Source organism: Phaeodactylum tricornutum, chromosome 5 (assembly GCF_000150955.2).
Source record: "Phaeodactylum tricornutum CCAP 1055/1 chromosome 5, whole genome shotgun sequence".
Classification (NCBI taxonomy): Eukaryota; Bacillariophyta; class Bacillariophyceae; order Surirellales; family Neidiaceae; genus Phaeodactylum; species Phaeodactylum tricornutum.
In genome coordinates this window covers 232,757-253,554 of record NC_011673.1, presented here as the reverse complement: position 1 = coordinate 253,554, position 20,798 = coordinate 232,757, and the positions used below count along the sequence as shown (strand labels likewise).

The 20,798-nt window shown below is 47.4% G+C and overlaps 9 protein-coding genes across 9 annotated transcripts; 5 read left to right on the top strand and 4 right to left on the bottom strand.

Moving 5' to 3' along the window:
* Positions 1–563: 563 nt before the first annotated feature.
* On the top strand, positions 564–1,454 carry PHATRDRAFT_34302 (predicted protein; the record flags this gene model as incomplete). The annotated part of the gene is made up of 1 exon (XM_002178924.1): positions 564–1,454. The coding sequence occupies one exon, from the start codon at positions 564–566 to the stop codon at positions 1,452–1,454; it is 891 nt and encodes a 296-aa protein (XP_002178960.1).
* An 840-nt stretch (positions 1,455–2,294) lies between these two features.
* Positions 2,295–3,005, top strand: PHATRDRAFT_34301 (predicted protein; the record flags this gene model as incomplete). Its single annotated transcript, XM_002178923.1, has 1 exon — positions 2,295–3,005. One exon carries the CDS (start codon positions 2,295–2,297, stop codon positions 3,003–3,005), a length of 711 nt encoding a protein of 236 aa, XP_002178959.1.
* Positions 3,006–3,350: 345 nt separating this feature from the next.
* On the bottom strand, positions 3,351–3,955 carry PHATRDRAFT_11281 (predicted protein; the record flags this gene model as incomplete). Its single annotated transcript, XM_002178698.1, has 2 exons — positions 3,351–3,603; positions 3,699–3,955. The coding sequence occupies 2 exons, from the start codon at positions 3,953–3,955 to the stop codon at positions 3,351–3,353; spliced, it is 510 nt and encodes a 169-aa protein (XP_002178734.1).
* A 401-nt stretch (positions 3,956–4,356) lies between these two features.
* PHATRDRAFT_44788 (predicted protein) lies at positions 4,357–7,689 on the bottom strand. The gene is made up of 4 exons (XM_002178697.1): positions 7,266–7,689; positions 5,425–7,170; positions 4,994–5,352; positions 4,357–4,921 (listed from the first exon to the last, which is right to left on the bottom strand). The coding sequence occupies exons 1-4, from the start codon at positions 7,570–7,572 to the stop codon at positions 4,430–4,432; spliced, it is 2,904 nt and encodes a 967-aa protein (XP_002178733.1). The 5' UTR covers positions 7,573–7,689; the 3' UTR covers positions 4,357–4,429.
* Positions 7,690–9,162: 1,473 nt separating this feature from the next.
* Positions 9,163–10,599, top strand: PHATRDRAFT_11390 (predicted protein; the record flags this gene model as incomplete). The annotated part of the gene is made up of 4 exons (XM_002178922.1): positions 9,163–9,584; positions 9,668–9,755; positions 9,839–10,279; positions 10,351–10,599. Coding segments are annotated over 4 exons (1,200 nt in total), but the record flags the coding sequence as incomplete, so codon positions are not given.
* Positions 10,600–12,598: 1,999 nt separating this feature from the next.
* Positions 12,599–16,447, bottom strand: PHATRDRAFT_44785 (predicted protein; the record flags this gene model as incomplete). Its single annotated transcript, XM_002178696.1, has 4 exons — positions 12,599–12,676; positions 12,729–12,845; positions 13,038–14,579; positions 14,654–16,447. 4 exons carry the CDS (start codon positions 16,445–16,447, stop codon positions 12,599–12,601), a joined length of 3,531 nt encoding a protein of 1,176 aa, XP_002178732.1.
* A 513-nt stretch (positions 16,448–16,960) lies between these two features.
* Positions 16,961–17,765, top strand: PHATRDRAFT_34295 (predicted protein; the record flags this gene model as incomplete). Its single annotated transcript, XM_002178921.1, has 2 exons — positions 16,961–17,694; positions 17,723–17,765. 2 exons carry the CDS (start codon positions 16,961–16,963, stop codon positions 17,763–17,765), a joined length of 777 nt encoding a protein of 258 aa, XP_002178957.1.
* A 78-nt stretch (positions 17,766–17,843) lies between these two features.
* Positions 17,844–18,479, bottom strand: PHATRDRAFT_44784 (predicted protein). Its single transcript, XM_002178695.1, has one exon. It carries the CDS (start codon positions 18,415–18,417, stop codon positions 17,938–17,940), a length of 480 nt encoding a protein of 159 aa, XP_002178731.1. The 5' UTR covers positions 18,418–18,479; the 3' UTR covers positions 17,844–17,937.
* Positions 18,480–18,845: 366 nt separating this feature from the next.
* On the top strand, positions 18,846–20,720 carry DLDH (dihydrolipoyl dehydrogenase). Its single transcript, XM_002178920.1, has 3 exons — positions 18,846–18,978; positions 19,127–20,152; positions 20,262–20,720. Exons 1-3 carry the CDS (start codon positions 18,858–18,860, stop codon positions 20,615–20,617), a joined length of 1,503 nt encoding a protein of 500 aa, XP_002178956.1. The 5' UTR covers positions 18,846–18,857; the 3' UTR covers positions 20,618–20,720.
* The last annotated feature ends 78 nt before the right edge of the window (positions 20,721–20,798 follow it).

Here is a 20,798-nt window from a genome sequence, read left to right as displayed (position 1 = left end):
AAGAAAATTTACTATAGGCAACCCGAAAAGAGTTTGGAAAATGTGGACGCTCCACACATTTACTGCTATGGAGGTCCAGGTTTTTGTTGAGGGACTACACTACCAACACAACCTCTCCATAGAAAAGATGGCTATGTGGCTTGAAAACTGTCAATCCTTTCCTTTCTATAAGCTCTCCACAGTGTTTGGATAGTCTACCACCAGGAATTCCAAAACGGTCCGCTCTGTTGACAAGATATCAAGACAAGAACCACCTAGTAATATAGCGAACTTCAAGCTAACCCTAACCCTAGATCTACTCACAGTCAACGTTACTTTCAGCTTAAATCTCGCTTAGCGTTTTTACACTTAAGTGAAAATCATGTTTCTTTACCGTTGGCCATAAATAATATGTTTCCAATGAAATTTATTCACAGTCAGCGGCTACTGGACTTGGGTACTGATTTCTAAGGTGGCATCGTCAAACTATCTCCAAGGAGCCAACCGATACGCCGATCGTCACAGCGTAAAGCAGTGTAAACGACTTGATTGTTCGTACGACTGAACATCTTATAGAACGGACGATGTGGCCGAAAGCGCACACAAGCATTTACAGAGCACCGGAGGAGCTGGCCCGGATCGAGGCTTTGAATGATAAGGACATCTTTCTACCGATGGAATATATCCAAGCCATCTGGATTCCCACTGTCATTATTTCTATGATCGTTGTGTACGTGGTGTACGGTCTATGCTTTGTTTTGGCAAATGTTGTATTACCGAGTGATTCTGGTGTTTTTCGTCGAAGAAAGCTTTCCTATCAGATGGCAAGTGTTTTTGGCAATGGTTTCCTTGCGGCCTCCGGTCTATATTACGAATTTTTTACAGTATCCGAAACGCCCACGTTGGAGGACACCATTTCGGGCTTTCAAGAGTTTTATATTTTGAGCGCATTTCAATTTGGATACCAGCTGTGGGCACTGCCGGTGGGAATAATACATGCTCAAGAAACAACCGCTATGGTTGTTCATCACTTTGCGGTATTGATGGTCAGTATATTCTCTGGCTGCATGACCAACGGTTTCAGATATCACATCCCTTTCTTTTTTGGTATGTTTGAAATCAGCAGTGTTCCACTTGTCATCATGAACATGTTTAAAGAGAACCCAACCTGGATTGAGAAACACCCCTCGTTCAACCATCACGTTCGAGTAGCCTTTGCCGTTTCTTTTCTGTGGATTCGCATTGTCATGGATTTTTCACGGGCATACGTATATTTGCGCGACGTCTTCATCCTATATACAAGCAATGACTCTCTCTCTTATGTCATTTTCATGTCTGGCGTTTTCATGAGCTCCCTCATCCTGTTTTTCTTACAATTGTGGTGGGGATGGCAAATTGCTTTGGGGTTGTGTAAGCTTCTCCTTGGTACATCAAAGTCAGTAGTTACAATCCCGAAAGGGATAAAGGGAATCTAGGCTAACTAACTGTAAAGCTAAGCTATACTCATTTAGAAATGTCGCTTTTCTTGGCTTGTTCACTTTTTCGCTTTTCGTTCCATTCTTTTTGGTCGGCGATCGAGAAAACATCACCGTTTCCCCGATTTTCGGCGTAATACCACAGACCCTAGTTTATAAGACAGAGACCGTCAGTCAAATACGCTCAACGTTCGTTTACGAAAATTGCATTTATTTCGATTCACTTACAGCCCCTGCAAAGGCTACCGCCCAAGCCGCGGCACGACCGCCAGGGCCGAGACCTGCGGAGAATATTTTGTTCACTCTCGCCATTTCTCGTCAACACGGACTCTAAGAGACAGAAAGCAGATCCTTTCAGAAGAGCCGTATGGCTTGAATAAGAGGTGGTTTCCAGTAATCGTACTTCGAAAGGGAAGCGAGATAAGTGAAGCGGGGTTCTTGACTATCCAAGTAAGTGTAAGTGAGGATAAAAGGCTGCATGGAGTGATGAGGCGCTGCGTTTAAGCGATCAATGCGATCAATTCTGATTGGATGGAATACGAGATTAATTCTTGCTAATTTTAAAACTTAAACTCAACTTCTCAAAAAATGTATATACAGAGTCAACGTTGGTTTTTCCTTTTTTTTATCTGGAGTTGTGGGCGGGCGTCTCTCACACCTCAAGCAGCGTCCATCGAAACCTCAATTACCTTCGGCAGCCACGGCGATACAAAATGTAGAGGCTTGCAAGCTTTGCGTGGGCGATGCAAACCTGCATTGGCATCGTGAGCTGAGCAGCATTGTCGTTGGATGTTGAAAAGTCCACTTTCCACTTGGACCATTTCATGGCATCTTGGCGAAATGCGTCAGAATTATGAAAAGTGCATCCTGGGAGATAGGTGTGTCCTGGTGCCGTATCGCAAAGAACATGTTGATCGATATCACAAGTGGATGCTCGATCCAGATTTGCTAGAATCTACCTGCTCAGAGTCACTGTCGATTGAAGAAGAGTACGAGATGCAAGAATCTTGGAGGGACGACGCCACAAAATGCACTTTTATTATCCTTGATCGTGATCGAGTAGATGGTCTACCAGACCACGGCAAAGAGTCTTACATACTCCGTAATTTGCCGGCAATGGTGGGAGACGTAAATCTCTTTCTCTCTAATATGGAACAGACTGAAGATTCCACTCCCGAGACGGATGATTTGAGTATCCCGCTGGGCCGCCAAGCTGAGCTCGACATAATGATAGCTGAAAAGCAAGCACGAGGGAAAGGGATTGGGAGCGAAGCATGCCGCATGATGATGTGGTATGGGGCAGTTGAGTTAGGGTTGAAACGTTTTTTTTGCAAAATAAACGAAGACAACGTGGCGTCTCTCTCGTTATTTATGAAGCTCGGCTTTCTACAATGTGCGTATGCTAAATGTTTCAAGCAAGTTGAGGTCGAGATACGGTCATGTCCGACAGAGGAGATGGCTTTGGTATTGCGCCGCGTGAGCGGTGGATCTGAGCTGTCCACGTTTAATCTGAATGACCAACAAAACAATCATGGAATGCCATCTTTCTAACTTCTCGAATGACGACGACAACAAATATCTTCCAGATCGCTCACATACAGCAAAATAACAGTTGATCGCGTGTAACGTTGCTAGGTTGAAGCTGCTAATCAATTGGTGTTCAAGTATCAAAATACGACGCAAGTTTTACACTTCTTTGGCTCGTCGTCGGGGGCCATCTCATTCAATTGCGGATACCATTCTTTGAAGGCACTAGCCATTTCCTCAAACGTGGTTTTGAGGTCGGCATTCACGAAAATGCGGTCAAAGTTACCGGCGTGTTGGCTGATGTAGAAAATGAATAGACAGAATGGTTAGGTCAGAAAGTTCAAATATTCCTGAGAGACGGGGAAATAATTAGTCGTTCTTGCCATTCTTGACATACCCATATTCGAGCTCTTTTGCAGCGTTTCCTAGTCTCATCTTCATCTGGTCTTCCGTCTCGGTACCTCGGCCACGAAGGCGTTTTTCTAGCGATTCCATTGAAGGTGGAGAAATAAACAAATACAACGGTTGGAGGCTGCTTTCTTTTACCTTTTGCACTCCCTGGACGTCAATGTCCAGGATGCATATTTTCCCTTGCTTTCGGACAGATTCCACAGCCGCCACACTAAGAATCCGAAGAAAGCGGAGTTAACAGCAAATCACAACTCTCACTATGATACGCAGCCAGAAGAAGAAAATCATGCTACATTTCGTACTTACCTCGTTCCATAGTATTTTCCATGCACTTCGGCGTACTCAATAAAGTTCCCTTCCGCAATTTCATTCTTTATGGCCTCCTTTGTCGTAAAGTTATATTGAACCCCATTAGTTTCTCCTTCACGCGGTTCCCTGGTTGTGTGTGAAACGCTGAAACCGAATTGGCCGTCGGGGAATCGCCTCATGAGCATCTCGATCAAGGTTCCCTTTCCAACACCGGATGGGCCGCAAAAGACTACAGGGCGCAATGGATCTGTCATTCTTCCTTCTAAAATGGCCAATATTTTCGAGCAACGTACTCTCCTCCGGTTTTGTCGCCAGCGGAAACTTTGTTGGCAATACTCGAAAGCCTATAGTGGAAGATTTCAATCTGTCGATAGCATGGGTTGGGTTCGGCGTGGTCCTTGGTCATCGACAGCCTACTTACTACCTAGACAGCGGCAGTCATCGTCGGAGTGACGTATCTAGCTAGTCTGACAGCTAGAAGTGAACTTCAAAGTAGGGGTCAGGGCTCGTGAAAAATTCTAGACTTGAAAGCACAGTCCCATCAACAGCAATGGCCAACTATCGTATCATAGCACCTCTTCTTTTTCGGTTTCTTTATGTTGGGCTGGTTTCACAGTCAAAGCCATGCCAAACTTGTTTACTTTTGACAATGTACTGACAGCGCGTTATGCGTCTTTAAATTAGTTGTATTTAGAGACGAGGATTGTTGTCGGCTTACCATCCTTCTCTTAGATCCATGAGTATCGCACCAACATATACAGGTTTGATATTGCCACTGTTACAATCATGAAAAGCATACCAGGATAAAGGAAGTTTAAAAAAGAGATCTCAAATCCTTTGTTTGTTGAAATTCCTGCCGTCACAATGTTGGCGCTTGCTCCTAAGAGAGTACCATTGCCTCCTAGACAGGCACCAAAGGAAAGAGCCCACGCTAATATTTCGATTGGCAACGTATCAGGTAGACTATCAGCAAGGATCTGAATCACTGGTATCAACGTCGCCGTGTAAGGAATGTTATCGAGAAATGCCGACGTTATCGCACTGACCCACATAAGTAATGTTATTGCCAGCGTAAGCTGTTTGCTCTCTTCCTGTGCCTGAATGTAGTCACCAAGCAAGTTTCCAATTTCCTCGAGTAAGCCCATTGCTGCACATGCCTCGACTAAAACAAACAATCCCGCAAAAAATAGAAGGGTGTCCCACTCAACATGGTTTCGGAGCTAAAAGAAAGGAGATGGGGAATGCTGTGAGAAATCCATCCCAAAAAACTCCGTTAAGTACCCTGGACATACCGCATCTTGCACGTCGTGTGGATTGGTGAATGCAATAGTAATAAACGCTCCAAGGAGGGCAATCCACGCAGTGTCTTTGTGATGTACCGGATGCAGGAAAAACATTATGATTACAAAAGCAGTAACGGTGCCAGCAATCATAAGGCGAGGCTCATCATAGATTGGATAAGCAGTCTTGAGTTTCGCTGTATCTAGGACTTTCATGGTGCTTGTAGTGAGATAGTACCGGTAAACCCAAACCACCAGCCCAAGAGAGACTGGGATGCAAAGAAGAAAAATGCAAGGAAGTACATTCACGATAAAATCAACAAAGCCAATTTCGTCAAACGAACTTCCAATGATAATGTTTGGAGGGTCACCTGTACACAAAAGGTGCCCGGGGGTAAGTAGAATGAAACATTGCATCTATTCTGTTTGATCACGTAACGTACCAATTAATGTTGCTGTTCCGCCTATATTGCTAAGCAGCACCTCCCCAATCAAATATGGTCGAGGATCAACACCCAAAATATTGCACATGTCAATCGTCACTGGTGCAACCAGAAGCATAGTGGTCACATTATCCAAAAAGGCACTGGCTACTGCGGTTAGAGCACAAAGCAACACAATCAAGCGAGTAAATGATCCGTTGCTTGCCATGAGCAAACGGACAGCACACCACTCAAACACTCCTGTATGAGAAAGCTCACCAACAATGAGCATCATTCCAAACAAAAGACCCAGCGTAGACCATTCTAAGTTCAACATAATTTGACGAATGCTTTCCGTTTCGCCATTTTGCATCACAAAGAGAAACATCAGGGCCACCATAGAGCCAAAAATAGCGACTAGCGTACGGTGGATCACTTCCAGCAGAATAAAAAGGTACACAACCACCATAATCACTGCTGCAATTGCAACACTGTTGTCAGCCAACGGAGCCAGTAGGCGCGCCGTCAAAGTAAACGACAACTCAAAATTGGGCTTGGTACTGTTCACAACAATAATATGCGGCTCATGCGGGCGGTCAAAATTTACCACCAGACGATGATCATAGGTTTCACGGTCGTTTTCCGCGGTCGGTCCGAAAGTCGTCATTGCTTTTGTTTCATTAGTTTCCGTTCCCACAATCTGTACTAATGCCAACGCTCCCATTGTTTCGGCAAGTGAATTTGGATCCATGTGCATGATTAACTCAATGACATCTCCGTCGTTGAATTGGTTGTGGCCGTGAAAGAAATCACGTGTAAGCAAGTTTCCACGGCATTCCGTGACGCAGGCTAAACCGACGTGCCGGAAAATGAAGCTCTCTTCGTCCAAGTGAGTCTCCCAGGTTGAGACTGTGATGGTCAAGGCAACCATAATCATAAACAAAATGCCGGTTTTGATGTAATCGCGACGAGTAGCCCGAATAATTCCCAAATTGTCAAGGTCTTTAATGTTGTTGTCAATGCCTTCGCTGCATTCATGCTCTTCATCAATTGACCCCTGAACCTTCATGATCTTCCTTTTGAGGAGCTGTTCATCCGGGTTGAGCTCTGAATGCGTTCGCAAAATACTGTCGGCCTCTTCCATAAGCGCCGAGCAATCGCTTTTGGTGGCAAGTTTGTTTTTGAGTGAAATAACTTGTAGCCTCAAGTCCTGGTTTGTTTTGGAGTATCGGTGAAAAGCATCTACCATCTCTTCGTCGACTGCTTCTTCAGGAATTGTTTCTGGAGCCGCTTCTACGGCGTGTCCAACTCCGTATCCGCCACCACGATTACCGCGCACACCAATACGAGGGGCAAACCGCAAAGGACGAAATAGACGCTTCTCCGTCGTCATACTACCTTGCTCGTCGTCCAGTTGTGCTGTGTCGTCTTCGGGCATTATTGGCAATAACACCATTTCTTCTGGTTCATCCGTCGGTAGTGCAAAAAAGTCATTGGGACCAAGCAAGTCCAAACTGACTTGTTTCCGTCGGAGAACACCTTTAATCACGTGGCTCAAATCCCGACGAGTACCGCTGTCTTGGCGGATACGAGCTTGTGGCAAAGTAACAGTAGTTGGGTCCGGATCCGCAGGTGTTACAAAAGCGGCGCCGACGCTCTTTTGCTTCGTACGACCCTTGAAAGTAGTCTTGTCCCCGTGTACGCCTTTGTACTGAGCCAGCATTTGTCGATGTGGACCTCCGACATCGTTGCTCACAAAGAAATCTCCTGTGAATTGCAATGCAGAAGGCCATGGTGTGCCGTTAGACAACCAAAAAGCATTTGGTTTTTACCGTTCTCTCCTCGAAGTCAGGTTGACCTACCTCCCGCACCAAGCGGCATGGACACGACCTTTTTGCGTCGCAAAATTGGTCCCATCATTTCCGGAGCGGCAACATTATTGTCGCCTCCATCACGACGTGCGGCTTCCGAAAAGAGCACCCGGCGATTGTTCATACTAGCGGCCGTTGTTGGATTGAACGTGATCATTTCATCCCGGCTGTTTTGACGTGTGCGACTGTTTTGCCGGGAGCGCGGACGATAGTTCCCCGCGTTCTCTGTGGATGATACGGGTCGCACGGCTTCGCGTGGGACAACCGGAGGAGTCGTTGTGGTGTCATCGCCAGTCATGGGGAGTTGATGGAAAGCAAAGGATGCAATTTATATTTGTTTCTATTCACGGATGGGCTTGAAGCGACAATTGGATCAGGCGTTGTAAGAAGTATGAGACTTTTTGCTTCACGGTTGGTTGTTGGGGGTATGTGGTTGGGTTCGCCTTTGGTTTACTCGGAGATATGATGAAACCTTGTGTGGACCGGGTTCGCGTTTTGGTGCTAAAAACGCTTGCACTTCTGGCCAATCCTCGGGAAGCTTATACGTCATGCAATCCGAATCAACGTTGGAATGACTGGTCGTAGTTAAAGTCACTTACAATACTTAAAATTAAAACATTTGAGTTTTCATAATCCACAAAGATATTGTGTATCTTGACACAAGGAAGTTCAGGTATGCGTTGTCGCGACGGTTTCGTCGACTTCTGCATGACAAATAGCTGTTGACGACAATAAATGAGACAAATGGTGCTTTCTGTCTGTCTGTCTGTCTACACTTTGTGTCAATGACGTGCGCGTTCGGTCGCGACATTCACGATGGACGTACGAGCAAACACCGACGACGACACCCATCGAGAAAAACAAAGGCCCCGCAAAAACGAAAGACGAAAAAGAGAGATCACGACCCCAATCTTCCATTTTCCTGGCCAACCGAGAGAGTTTCCAAGAGCAATCAAGGGTATTCTCAAATATTGATCCGCCACCCTGTGGCAGATAGAATATTCTCGGCGGGTCTTGTGGTTTTGAGGACTTACGTAACAAATTAAATCCACGATCGCATCGCTAGCTTGGTGTCACCGGGATATCGTTTAGGCAGGAGAGTCTCATTATGGTCTCTGGAAGCGTTGCTCGCCATTCGCCTAAGCGATTCCTCCCTCAATATGTTTTTCCACTGTTCCTGGTACTCTGGAGAGCTCAAAGTTCGCAGCCGCCGAACGACCCGACGCCATCTGGTGAAAAAGCGCCACGCAAAGTCATTTCGTTGGCCGAGTCCATCAACATTTCGCGCAAAAACTTCAACGATCCCGAAATGGAAAATCTCCGCAAACAGTACTGGAAAAAGACTTTTGAGGAAATCCGGAACGTGTCATCGCCATTTCCGATGGATGAGAGTAGCCCGAGTAGCAAGTTCTTGTCACAGTGGAAGCTCTTGTTGGACGATGCTATGATGGAAACTACTTCGGCTTCATCATCCAGTAGCGCACGACAGCAAGCGAATGATGCAGGCGACAGAAATGCGACAACTACCGGATCAGAAGTTGCGAAACAAAAAGGCAAAACACAGAGATTTGAAGGTTTTGCGTCTTGGGATCGTATGCTACAGGATTGGGCGGACGATGTTCAAGAATACCTGGAAAAGGTCAATGAAGAGACTGGTGTGGAATATTCCATGTCCAACTTCGGGCGTCCAGATGAAAAAAAGTCATCAGCAAATGCTACTATTCGGGAAGTCAATGGCCATCCCCAACGATCAGTTTCCTCCGACAAAGGAAAAATTTTGTCCGTGGATATACCTGTCCCGGTAGCAATTACGAAAACCAAACCCAAACCACTGCCAATTCCAGCCCCAGCAAAACCGGGGGAAGCTGTCTTACCTCACACAGACATTTCTGACAAATCTAAGCGCATTGAAATCGTAACAACTGCTTCCATGCCGTGGCGGACCGGGACAGCTGTCAACCCACTACTGCGAGCGGCGTACTTGACACGGGGACGAAAGGCTGCCGGGGGTAGCGTTACTCTCATGTTACCCTGGCTAGAACGCAAATTAGATCAGGAAAACGTATATGGAAAAGAAAATACTTTTGAATCTCCTGTGGAGCAGGAAGTATATATTCGAGCATGGCTCCGTGAATCGGCCAACATGCCTGAAGCCAGCGAAGAGCTAAACATAAGATGGTACACTGCCTGGCAGAATTCGGTTGAGAATTCGATTTATAGTATGGGCGATATCACGGCATTAATCCCGGCAGACGAAGTGGATATTTGTATATTAGAAGAACCAGAGCATCTGAACTGGTATGGTTTGCTGTAGATTTCTCTCTCGTCGATTGCTATGCCGACCTCACCATGCATTGATTGGCTTTTGATAGGTATCGTGCACCAGGTGAAAGTTGGACTAAAAAATTCAAGCACGTCGTTGGAATCCTACATACAAACTACTTCCAATACGCTCTTGATCAGCCAGCTGCATTCATCAGGGTGCGTTGTGGTCACGCCCTTTGCCCAGTCCGTAGTCATATTTGCGCATTCTCATTTATTTTTCTGCATCTCGAAAACAATAGGCACCCGCCATGCGACTTTTGTGCTCGTGGATGTGTCGTGCACACTGTCATCGCGTCATTAAACTTTCAGGAACACTGGACGTAGTTGCGCCCGAAAAGGAATTGGTCGAGAATGTGCATGGAGTGCGAGAAGATTTTCTCGAAGTCGCCGCAAAGCTGCGTGATAAAGTATTAGCAGCTGATCATGTTAAAGATCCCATTTTTGCATCGGACTCGCCTCCAACTGTTTATTTCATTGGAAAGATGCTCTGGTCAAAAGGATTAGGGTCGCTAATGGAGCTTTTGAAGTATGCAGAAGAGAGTGCCGACCTGAATGTTAAGGTTGATATGTACGGGTCCGGGCCGGACCAAGGCGCAGCTACAGCAAAGGCAAAATCACTCGAGCTCGACATGCCCTTTCATGGCCCCGTTGACCATGTTGAGCTTGGAAGCACTCATAAGGTGAGTGCAAGCTTCGTTGCTGCCAGATTTCTTGTTTGGCTTCACCTAACTTAAGCGCGACTTTTCAACAGATATTCGTCAACCCATCTACGTCAGAAGTTCTTTGTACCACATCGGCTGAGGCTTTGGCTATGGGCAAGTTCGTAATTTTGCCTTCGCATCCGTCAAATGACTTTTTTGCCCAGTTCCCGAACTGTTTAGCATATAGTTCCAAAGAGGAGTTCGTCGGTAATCTATACTATGCCATAACGCATTCACCTGAACCTCTAGCGGACGAGTATTCACATGCTTTAAGCTGGGAAGCAGCAACGCAACGACTCGAAGCCGCTGGATGTATACCAACTGAAGAATCAGAGCTTATGGCTGATGCTCTCGCTTCAGATGATGCTGGTATCGAGGTATGTAAATATGCATCTCTGAAAGGTACGAAAAATGTCTAAGCTTGCGTTGTTTCTTCGTAGATTCCCGTACCTTCGATTGTCGAGGACGGCCAGGGTCGCAAGGCTCTGGCTTCGACGCTACGATACTCTCGACTAAGATATCGCCAATTCCGCACCCGATTGTCGAGCGAAATTCAACAAAACAAAGGTTCGTTCTATTGGCACAAAAGATCCTTTCATAAGAGTTGCTTCTCGCTTACTTGTCCTATTCCCCTGGTTCGTACAGTTCTCCCCAAAGCTTTGCGCGAACGCCTTGTGCAAGAACTTGACAAGCGGTTGGACTTGGATCTGGATGAGATACTCGAATCGCCAAAACTTCGACTAAAGCTTTCTCCGGGGGAACTCGACAAATCTCTGCTAGAATTATACGACAAACTAAGTGAGAGTCCCAGTGGCGATCTCTTACGGATGATTGGAGGCGGAGGGCGAATTGGGATGCAGAATCTATACATGAAGCAAAGGTCGCTTCAACAGCAAAGACGACGAGGGGAGATTCCGGAGCTGTTTCCATCATTTCTAGAAGAAATGCTCCCCGAAGACGCCGAAAAATCTCCGACCCAACGAGTGCGATGGGCCTTGAGACGAAACCTTCCCAAGGGTGCCTTAAGTGGGGCTACCAAAAAGAAGGAGAAGGCTAAGGCAGCTACCGGAAGCTCAAACAAGCAAATCCCAAAGACGTCTTTATTCAGACTTCCTTCTGCCGAAGTCGCGAACCCGCTATTCAGTACACCGGCTGGATCATTTACAACCCCCAAAAGCCTCACACGAACTGTATCGCTTCTTATCTGAAATCTCAATTTTTCACCAACTTTCTTCGAGCATTGCTTAATTCTTGACAGTAACTTACATTAACAGTAAAACGAGCTCATTGTTGAAAAGTTGAGGATAGATGATTTTTAACAGGTGCATTATCCAAAGCCTTCACAATCTAACATTTTTCGTACAGTTACTGTAACGCCCTCGCTACTGTGAGCTCCGTTCGAGCTTTTTCCCTTTCTACGATTCTGATCTTCTTGTCAAAAGCATCTGCCACGATCAGCATAATAGCTTTTTGTTCGTTGGGAAATCCACTCGAAGTTGCATGAAGGGTCTCGGTTTCGCTATGTCGATTTGAAAAAGCCGTTAAATAATGGTCATTATTTCTTATATATAAATTTCTATTTAATATCGAGTGTCCTCGTCTTCGGACATTGTGTACGCTTGTTGTGTTCTGACTGTGAATGCCAATAATATGAACCACACTAACAGTGGGCGTCATCTCTCTGACAGTGAGTCCCCGTGTTGAAGCTTACAGCCAAAGTAAATATTTTGTAGAATTACTGTCTGTGAAACTGCCTTCCTCGTCCTTACTTTGTTTCAAGCATGAACACTCTTGCTTTGTTTGTTATTTCGTTCCTATTGGGCGCTAGCGCTCAACCACAGGAGATTCTCGGCGTCGACATTCTGTCGGCTCAAGAATTGAAGTCGGGCATCGACTCTGGAAAATGTATGTAGATCGCTAAAAAACTGTCCATGCCTGTACCTGTTACATTCGGAGTAGCCTCACTGGAAACCACTGCATTTTATTGAGATTTAGACAATGTTCTGCTGGATGTCCGTACAGAGTCAGAGTTCAACAACGGTCACATCGAGGGGGCAACTTTGGCGGATTCGCTTGGATTGTTCGGCACCACCAATGAAGTGGCAGTTCCCAGTGCGCTCGCCGGCTGCGAGTACTGCGCGATTGCCGTTTATTGCCGTAAGTTTTGCGTTACCGAATAACTGTGTTTCACTCGTGCTCTTATAGAGTTGCTGACTTTACATTATATGTAACAGAATCGGGAGCCCGTGCATCTGCTGCGATAAAAGTATTACAAGCAAATGGTTTTGTTGGTCGCCTTTACAATGGACGGGGTACAGCCATCTGGACGGAAGCAGGCTTTCCTTTGGTGACAACGGAATCAGTCGAGCCTCCATGCTTAAAGGATATGGCAGTTCAACAGGAATGCAGCAACAATGTTTTGTCTTACCAAGGTGGTGACGCAGTAGCGACCGCAGATGAAGGTGCAGGGGATGCAGAAGCCAGTTCGGGTGGAATCGTCACCTTTTTTGCGTTCGGACTGTTTACGTCCGCTGTAGCTGCTTTGCTGTAAGCGCTGGCAATAGGGACTCGTGGAATTTTAATCTAAGCAACAGCTTGCTTCATTGAAAAGGACGCTCGAACATTCCTGGTAGCCTGGACCAATGCTCAACAACACAGTAACGATAGACTCCTTTTCTAATTTAAGCCCCCTCTGTTATATTCTCGATTGTGCATTGTTTTGATTCGGCCGACGTACTATTTCGTCAAATGGATCGTTTGCTACAAGTTGTCCTTCCCGTGCGTTTGCGCTGGTGCTTTTATTAGATTCGTTGGAGTATGGAAAAGTCGCTTGCGGTTGCCCGACCGAGTGCAAATAAGAATTTTGCCGCATGGGCTGATGTGGCATGGTCTGTGGTGTATGATGATACTGAGTCAACGGCTGCTGCGTATACATATGTGATTGCTGTTGCGACCATTGGTTCTGTTGACTCCAAGACAAGTTTTGAGGTATCTCCGTTCCTGGTATGTGAACGACATGTTGCTGCACTGGCATAAGCTGATGGTGTTGATTATCTTGCATACCATTGAACTCCTGTTGTGGAACCAAGAACATCGGCTGCTGCAGATCTTGAAAACTTCCTGATTTGCGCACTTGGCGTAAATCTTGATTACCGGACAATTCTGCAATACTTTGCGATGATGCCACGTCTTGTAGCCTTTGTTGAGTATAGAATGGCATGGAGTCTGAGTTACCGGTCGAAGTTAATCCAACAAGTGGTGCAGCCATTTCATGCTGTCCCATTACGACAATAGGAGTGGCCTGCGCCGACCTTTGATCTGAGTCAGCAACATCAATCCTGTTTTCGTGCTGATTCTGCTGCAAAGATCTGAGAGGATCAAAGTAATCGGTCGTAGCCAAAAAAGCCGATTTTGTGCCATTTTCAGATTCATTAGAATGAGTAGAAGCAGTATAGAGTGGGTCAAACTCAGAAGCCGCTGTTCGCTGATGCATCGACCCCACCGACTCTACAATGGTATGGTTCACACGTTGATTTTGTGATTGGTGCTGACCGTGAGTGGAAGTGGTAGCGTTAAAGAGAGGTTGGGGTGCAGGGGGTGATGATATATTGTTTCCTATAGGGGCTTCCGAGATCCCCTCCGATGTGGCTAGATCTTGGCGAGCTGCAGTCCTTTGTGAATTTGCTCCAGCTAGATTCAAGTCTACATCTAGGACCGAATCCTGTAGGCTTCCCCCTCCATTCGAAAGCTGGTGTCTACAACCGGACGAGCGTCTGGATGCATTTCCGTTTCCTTTCGAAGCCAGATCTCGAGGAGGCGTCATTGAACTTTGCCTAGATGCAGCGTAAAAGTCCTCCACCACTGAAGCCGTGGATCCTCTCCTCTGCGCACCTGCTAGCGCTTCCCGAGCGGACTCAACGAGATCATTTCCTTCATGTATACCCTCGAGGCCCTCGTTTCCGGAATCATTCGTTTTATCCGATACAATATGGGTGTCTGACCCTTCGTTTACACAGCCGAAGCTTGGCGAAGTATTGATATTAAGGCCTTCCAACCCATGTGAATCGCTTGAGTTTGTTCTAGAAAAATTTCCTTTCCTCTCAGTAGTATCTCCATCAACATTTACACCGTCACCAGTATTCGAATCGGCCTTGAGCGAGCGAAGCTTTTTCCTCAGAGCACGATTCTTTAATTCAATCGCTTCCCGTACAGCCTTTTCATGGCTCAATTTACGTTCAGTCTCTCGCAATTTTGCCTCCAATTCTTTATTCTTCTCTCTCTGAAGATTTTTAAAAGGGAAAATGAGACTCAGATTTCCCAATGAAAGATAAAAACGAGACAATGTTTACTCACTAAGAATTTTGAATCGGACTGCAACGACTTTATGGTGCGCTCGGCGTTGGTGACCTCTAACCTCATCTGATCTAAAAAATGAAACACTTTGCCGAGTCCAGCTTGTCCTGAATAGCCAGCACTAGTTTGCCGGCCTGTGCCCGATGCCGAACTCGATTTTCGAGCATGAGTCGCATTCTTTGGGCGTCCGGGCTTTATCTTTTCGGCTTCTTCGGCACCTGATGTAATTTCTGTCGATACCAAATCATATCTGTTTGGTCCTGAATTTTGAAGTGGTGGAGTACCAGATATTTGATGATTCTGGAGTCTGGTAGAGTCCACAGGTTGGTGCAAAGAAGAATTGACTTGTGTTGGATCCATAGCGTTTATACCGTGTAACTGTTGTTGAAATGACGAAGGAGGAGGGAGGGCTTGCTCGGTCGGCTGCATGTCAGCGGTGTACAATACCTGATGTTGCACGAATTGAGGTGCCGGAGCGACCACGACAAGCGAAGATGTTGCAGCATACGGGTAAGAATGACCTACCTGTGAGTCTACTGCAAAGTTTCCGGATCCTTCCGAAGCAAATGTGGCGTTGTCCATTGGTGTCATCACTGCTTGAACAGGTACACCAACCATTGCTTGTGGGGCCATAGTAGTCAAGACAAAACGGCCTTTTTTCTTTGTAATCTGGGGCGTTGTGCCTTCAGGTTGGTTCGTCTGATTGCTAGTATTTGACGTGTTCGACCAAGAACGATCCCGGTTGTTAACCGGATTTTTAACCGGTCGAGGTCCGCTGGTCCCTTGCGTTTGGACACCAACTGAAGGATCCGGCAGGGGGGTTGATGCAGCCGTGTTTTGCAAAAGGCTGAAACGGCCTTTCTTTTTCTTAACAACATGCCCCGATGTGGCTTGCATCTGAACAATAGGAGTGTGTCCAACTCTACTAGAAGCTCCCGGCTGAACAACAGAACCCCCTTGGGGCTGCTGTACCGCGCCCGATTCTGTCTGATTTGGCAGTTGCTGTGGTTGTGCAGTTTGCTGTATTTGAGGTGTCGGGACCAACGGAGGAAGCTGTTGACTTGATTGTGCGCGTGGTAGCTGCGCATCCTGGGGAGATGGTAATGGTGCTTGATTTTGAAGGGGCGTTGTCTTTTGCTCCTGCGAGGGCTTTTCCAATGCGAGCTGGGCGTCAACGTCCGTCACGAGTGACCGGTCCACCGCAGCTGGACTTTTCAAATACCCCTTTCCCTCTTGTAAGGAATTGGCTTGCTGCGCGCTGGTTGTTTCTGACAACACAGGCTGCGTTGCGGATGGCGGATCCATGATTTGCGGCGTTGGAGTTGGTCCAGACGATTCAATACCGCCTTGAATAGGAGAGTCCGAAAAGGTAGATTTGGCGTCAGTAGACGCTGGAGCTGGAGAGAGTAAGTTGTGTGCCTGTATTTTCGCCTGATCAGGGACCCATGTGTCGGGTCTTGTTAAATCAGGCGGCGCCGTGGGGAGTGTTTGTTGTTGATTCTGTGGCGTCGCTTCGGCATCTCTGACTTCTTCCTGGTCCGGTTTGCTCCGGATAGTCTCCACAAAGTTATTGCTTCGAACTTGATCGTTTTCTGTCAATGGCAGGTGATGGCAATTTGGGTGCAGCGACTGATCTTCAGGAGTCTGCTGAATTAACGATTGCGTATTCGCTGGCAACGCCTCCAATACCGCGTCTTCCGGAAGACGATCACCGTCAATCGGAACTACACCGCTATTCGCGCCATCCAGGTTCCTTGTTTCCTTCTCTTGACTAAGCCTTTCTGACTGATTCATAGTGTGATCCGAACAGAGATATGTACGTGCCTATATTATTGCAGATTTCACTAGCGCATATGGATGGACGCCGAAATAGATGGCCATAAGCAGCGGCGGCACCCGACCTTGTCTCACACCGTCATGGTTTCATCCCAGGTCTCCCACGTGTTCGACGTTTTTGTCTTTCGACGTCCACTGTAGCTGATCCTCACCTGACAGACAGCGTTACTACATTCTTTTTGTCGCAGGATACAGTTAAAATAAAAATAACATATATCCAGAAAGATGTTTACTATATATTTGTTTTATCAGCGGTGTACGCGTATTAATTGATACTATGACCAGACATTCGCCAAATTCCCTCTCTTCGTTCAGTCTCGTATTGCGGGGAGCCATTCACTCTTCCAAAACCCCCAAATTTTGTTCTCTCTTGAATTTTGGACAGCTATTTCTCGGATTTGACGGGTTCCTGAGGGGGTCCTCGGACAAAAACGACACGAAGTCCTGGGGTGAATCGAAAATCCACGAAGCATGGCAGATTTCGACGACCGTGGCTTTGCGGCGGTAAACGCCTTTTTTGGACACAGTGGCGCCACGGCGTCACAATCGGACCCGCGCGCCAATACTGATGTTTCCTCGACCGCTGCCTCGAGTACCGCTGCTCACCGGAATCGCCGCCAAGGCGTAGGCGCAATCGCTTCGACTACTGAAACCAAGGCTGCAGCCCACGTTGCCAAAAGAGTCTTGCAGGTAGGTAACAAACGCAAACATGATGATGATGAGGAAGATCTTGCCGTACATGCAAAACTTGAGTACGAGAGCGGCGACGACGAGGAAGATCGTGGGCGCACCGCAATCGAATCCAAAGCGGTAGTGGCATCTACTGCACTAGCCGTTACGGCAAAGAAAATAGCGCAGGGAGCTGGTTCGAAGAAGAAGAAAAAGGGCAAAAGAGAACGGCAGCAGCAAGTCTTGGACGGCAGTACTCCGCAGGATAAGGTCGCCGAGACTGTCAAGTCGGATGACCAGGGACCCAACGTATCGGTCGCGTTGGGCGACGAGCACAACGCGGAAAATTCCGACAACAAGGGCAAGAAGCGCAAACGCACTAAAGTTCGCTCCCGTCAAAAGAATATTTACAAGGACAAACGCGAACACAAACCGGAGCATCTGGTGCCAGGCAATAAGGAGTATCAGGGACGGCCCTTGTCCGAAGCCACTCGCACCAAGCTGCAATTGCCTCCAAGCAAAGCAGCCCAAAATGTGTCGACGCTTCGATCACATTGGAACCAGGACGATGATATTGGAGGACCGGACATGGACACCAAGCCGTTAGCCGCGGAGCTGACTGTGAACGAATCCAAATTGGACCAACCACATCCAACCCGCCCCAAAAGGATGAAGGATCCCAACAAGCGCCCCAAATATAAAAATTTACTATAAGAATGGATTAGACAGCAGAAACACGTAGCGTGTGTGTGAATCACACGCTGGAGAATAGCCGAAATTCAATCGATTTCTTCCGCAGCAGCCTCTTGCTCCAGCCTCGCCTTGAGCAATTCCACAATAGCTTTGTGGGTACGGCGTTCCAATTTATCCAACTTTGGCTGTACATCTCGTTTCAAATCGTCGTTGATTTTCCGCGGTGCTACGGAGGCAATATATTCGGTATTCGCAACGGTGGCTAGCGAAGCTTCCGCCCTGGCCTTGACCAGTGCCTGTTGGAGTGCATTGTTCGTGTCGGAGGAATCCGGTTTGGCTCGCTTACTAGCTGGTTCGGATTCTCCGAGCGGGAGACTTTTATCAACGGGTTTGTTTTTGCGAAGAGAGACAGCTGGATCAGTCAATGCCATTTCTGGTGCCAGGGTCGGCTCCTCCGGGATGACAGTTTCACCCGGTTCATTTGCCCCTTCCAACGGCGCGTCCGGAATGCTGCCACGTCCAGCGCGAGCTGCCAAAGCGGCGAGTCTCGCTTTGCGGTCCGCCATCCAAATGAAATAAAGACGGAAAGTATGAAAGTAGGACAGGCAATGGCACAACTACTTCAGAAACTCTCCGATGCCGGAAGGCGCTGGTCTTGATGGATCGCAACCGGATTTGTGTGTATACGATATTCACAATGAGTGCAATGGAACTGTACCTGTAAATTCAGTAGGGTAGGGTAGTTTCACGGAAGTATCGGTAGAAGAAAAATGAAGTTTGTTTTGCTGTTGTCTGTGCGCGTCCCGTCACTAGACCGAACTACGACATATGATGACGTCAGTACCGGACGGACTCCTGCTCGACCCGAATGAGGCGTCGCCGAACGGAATTCTCCCCGAAGGCCGGCAAAACGCTGGGAGTCTGGGACGCGCGGCCCGAAGACGATCCCACTCGGGAGGGAGAGAACCGACGAATCTTTACACACAAACTACGTTGGATCGTGACGATGATGTTTGCCGCCGCTGCTGCTGTTCGTGTGCAAGGTCGTCGTACCGCGACGGCTTACGCCTTTCGTTCCTTTACATCGACGACGCCGCTCGCCGAACAGTATGATCTCGTAGTAATTGGTACGTTAAAGGCCAAGGTTGCTTTTTCGGAATGGAATGTCGTGGAACAATTGCCTACCGATGGGATGTGTATTGGTTCACATTTCGTGACACCCTTCTCTCTATTTCCTTTCTCACACCAAATGTCTGTATTCGTTCGTTCGTGTAGGCGGAGGGCCCGGTGGATACGTGGCGGCGATCAAGGCGGGTCAGCTGGGACTCAAAACGGCCTGTGTCGAAATGCGGGGACGTCTCGGTGGCACCTGCTTAAACGTGGGATGCATTCCTTCCAAGGCGCTCTTGCAGAGTTCGCACCATTACCATGACGCCAAGACGCACTTTGCCGATCACGGCATTGTCATTGACAACGTCAGTATGGATATTGCCAAGATGCAAACCGCCAAAGCAGCTTCGGTAGAAGCCCTCACGGGGGGGATCGAATACTTGTTCAAGAAAAATAATGTGGAATACTTTAAAGGCAAAGGGTCTATCAGCGGACCCAACGGGGTCAACGTGGAATTGCTCGATGGTGGCACTGAATCCATCGATACCAAAAATATTGTGATCGCAACGGGTAGTGAAGTCTCTCCCCTGCCACCCGTCCCGGTACATAATGCCGGAGGTAAGATTGTTGATTCAACCGGCGCTCTGGACATTGATAAGATCCCCGAAACTATGGCGGTCGTGGGAGGTGGCGTCATTGGCCTCGAAATGGGTTCCGTGTGGTCACGTCTCGGCACCAAAGTGACCGTGATTGAATTCATGGACCGTCTTTGTCCCGCCATGGATATTGAGCTCACGAAAAAGTTTCAAACAACGCTGAAAAAGCAAGGGTTTAAGTTTAACTTGAAGACTAAAGTCGTCAAGAGTGAAGTCGGAGAGAACGGTGTAACGCTGACGACGGAAAAATCCAAGGGTGGTGGTGAAAAGACGGAAACCTTTGACATTGTTTTGGTCGCCACGGGACGCCGGCCCTTCACCGAGGGTCTCGGACTGGAGGCGTTGGGCATCGAACAGGACAAATTGGGACGGGTTGTGGTAGACGCACACTTTCGTACGGCCGTACCCAGTATCTACGCGATCGGCGACTGCATCAACGGCCCCATGCTCGCACACAAGGCCGAAGAAGAAGGTATTGCAGTTACCGAAACGATTGCCGGATTCGCCGGGCACGTCAACTACGACGCTATTCCAGGTACGTTACTATTTTACTACTTGTATCACGGGTACACATGAGAGAACTCTGGCTTGGATTGACTGGGACGGGTTCCTGACGTGATCTTCTTATTTGATCGATAACACAGGCGTCATTTACACTTACCCCGAAGTCGCCTCTGTTGGCAAAACGGAAGAAGAACTTATAGAAGCTGGTATCAAGTACAATAAGGGAACTTTTCCCTTCTCCGCCAACAGCCGAGCCCGGGCTAACGGTTCCACTGAGGGACTCGTGAAAGTTTTGGCGGATGCCGAAACGGATAAGATTCTAGGTGCACACATTATCGGACCCAACGCTGGTGAGATGATTGCAGAGGCCGTCATCGCCATTGAGTACGGAGCATCCTCAGAAGATTTGGCCCGAACCTGTCATGCCCATCCCACACTCAGTGAAGCCTTCAAGGAGGCCTGTATGGATACTTACGACAAGCCGATTCATTTTTAAAAAACGTGGAGCTGCCAACAACATCGTAGCCACATTTTCGTCGTACCAAAGGGTAGCGGAGGCTTTCAAAAGTGATTTACAGTAAATGCTTTGTTTTCACGACATACGAATATTTTCTTTCATAATGTAGCCGAGCGTACCGACCTGATTACCCGCTTCCAATTGTTATTAGTTCCAAGAA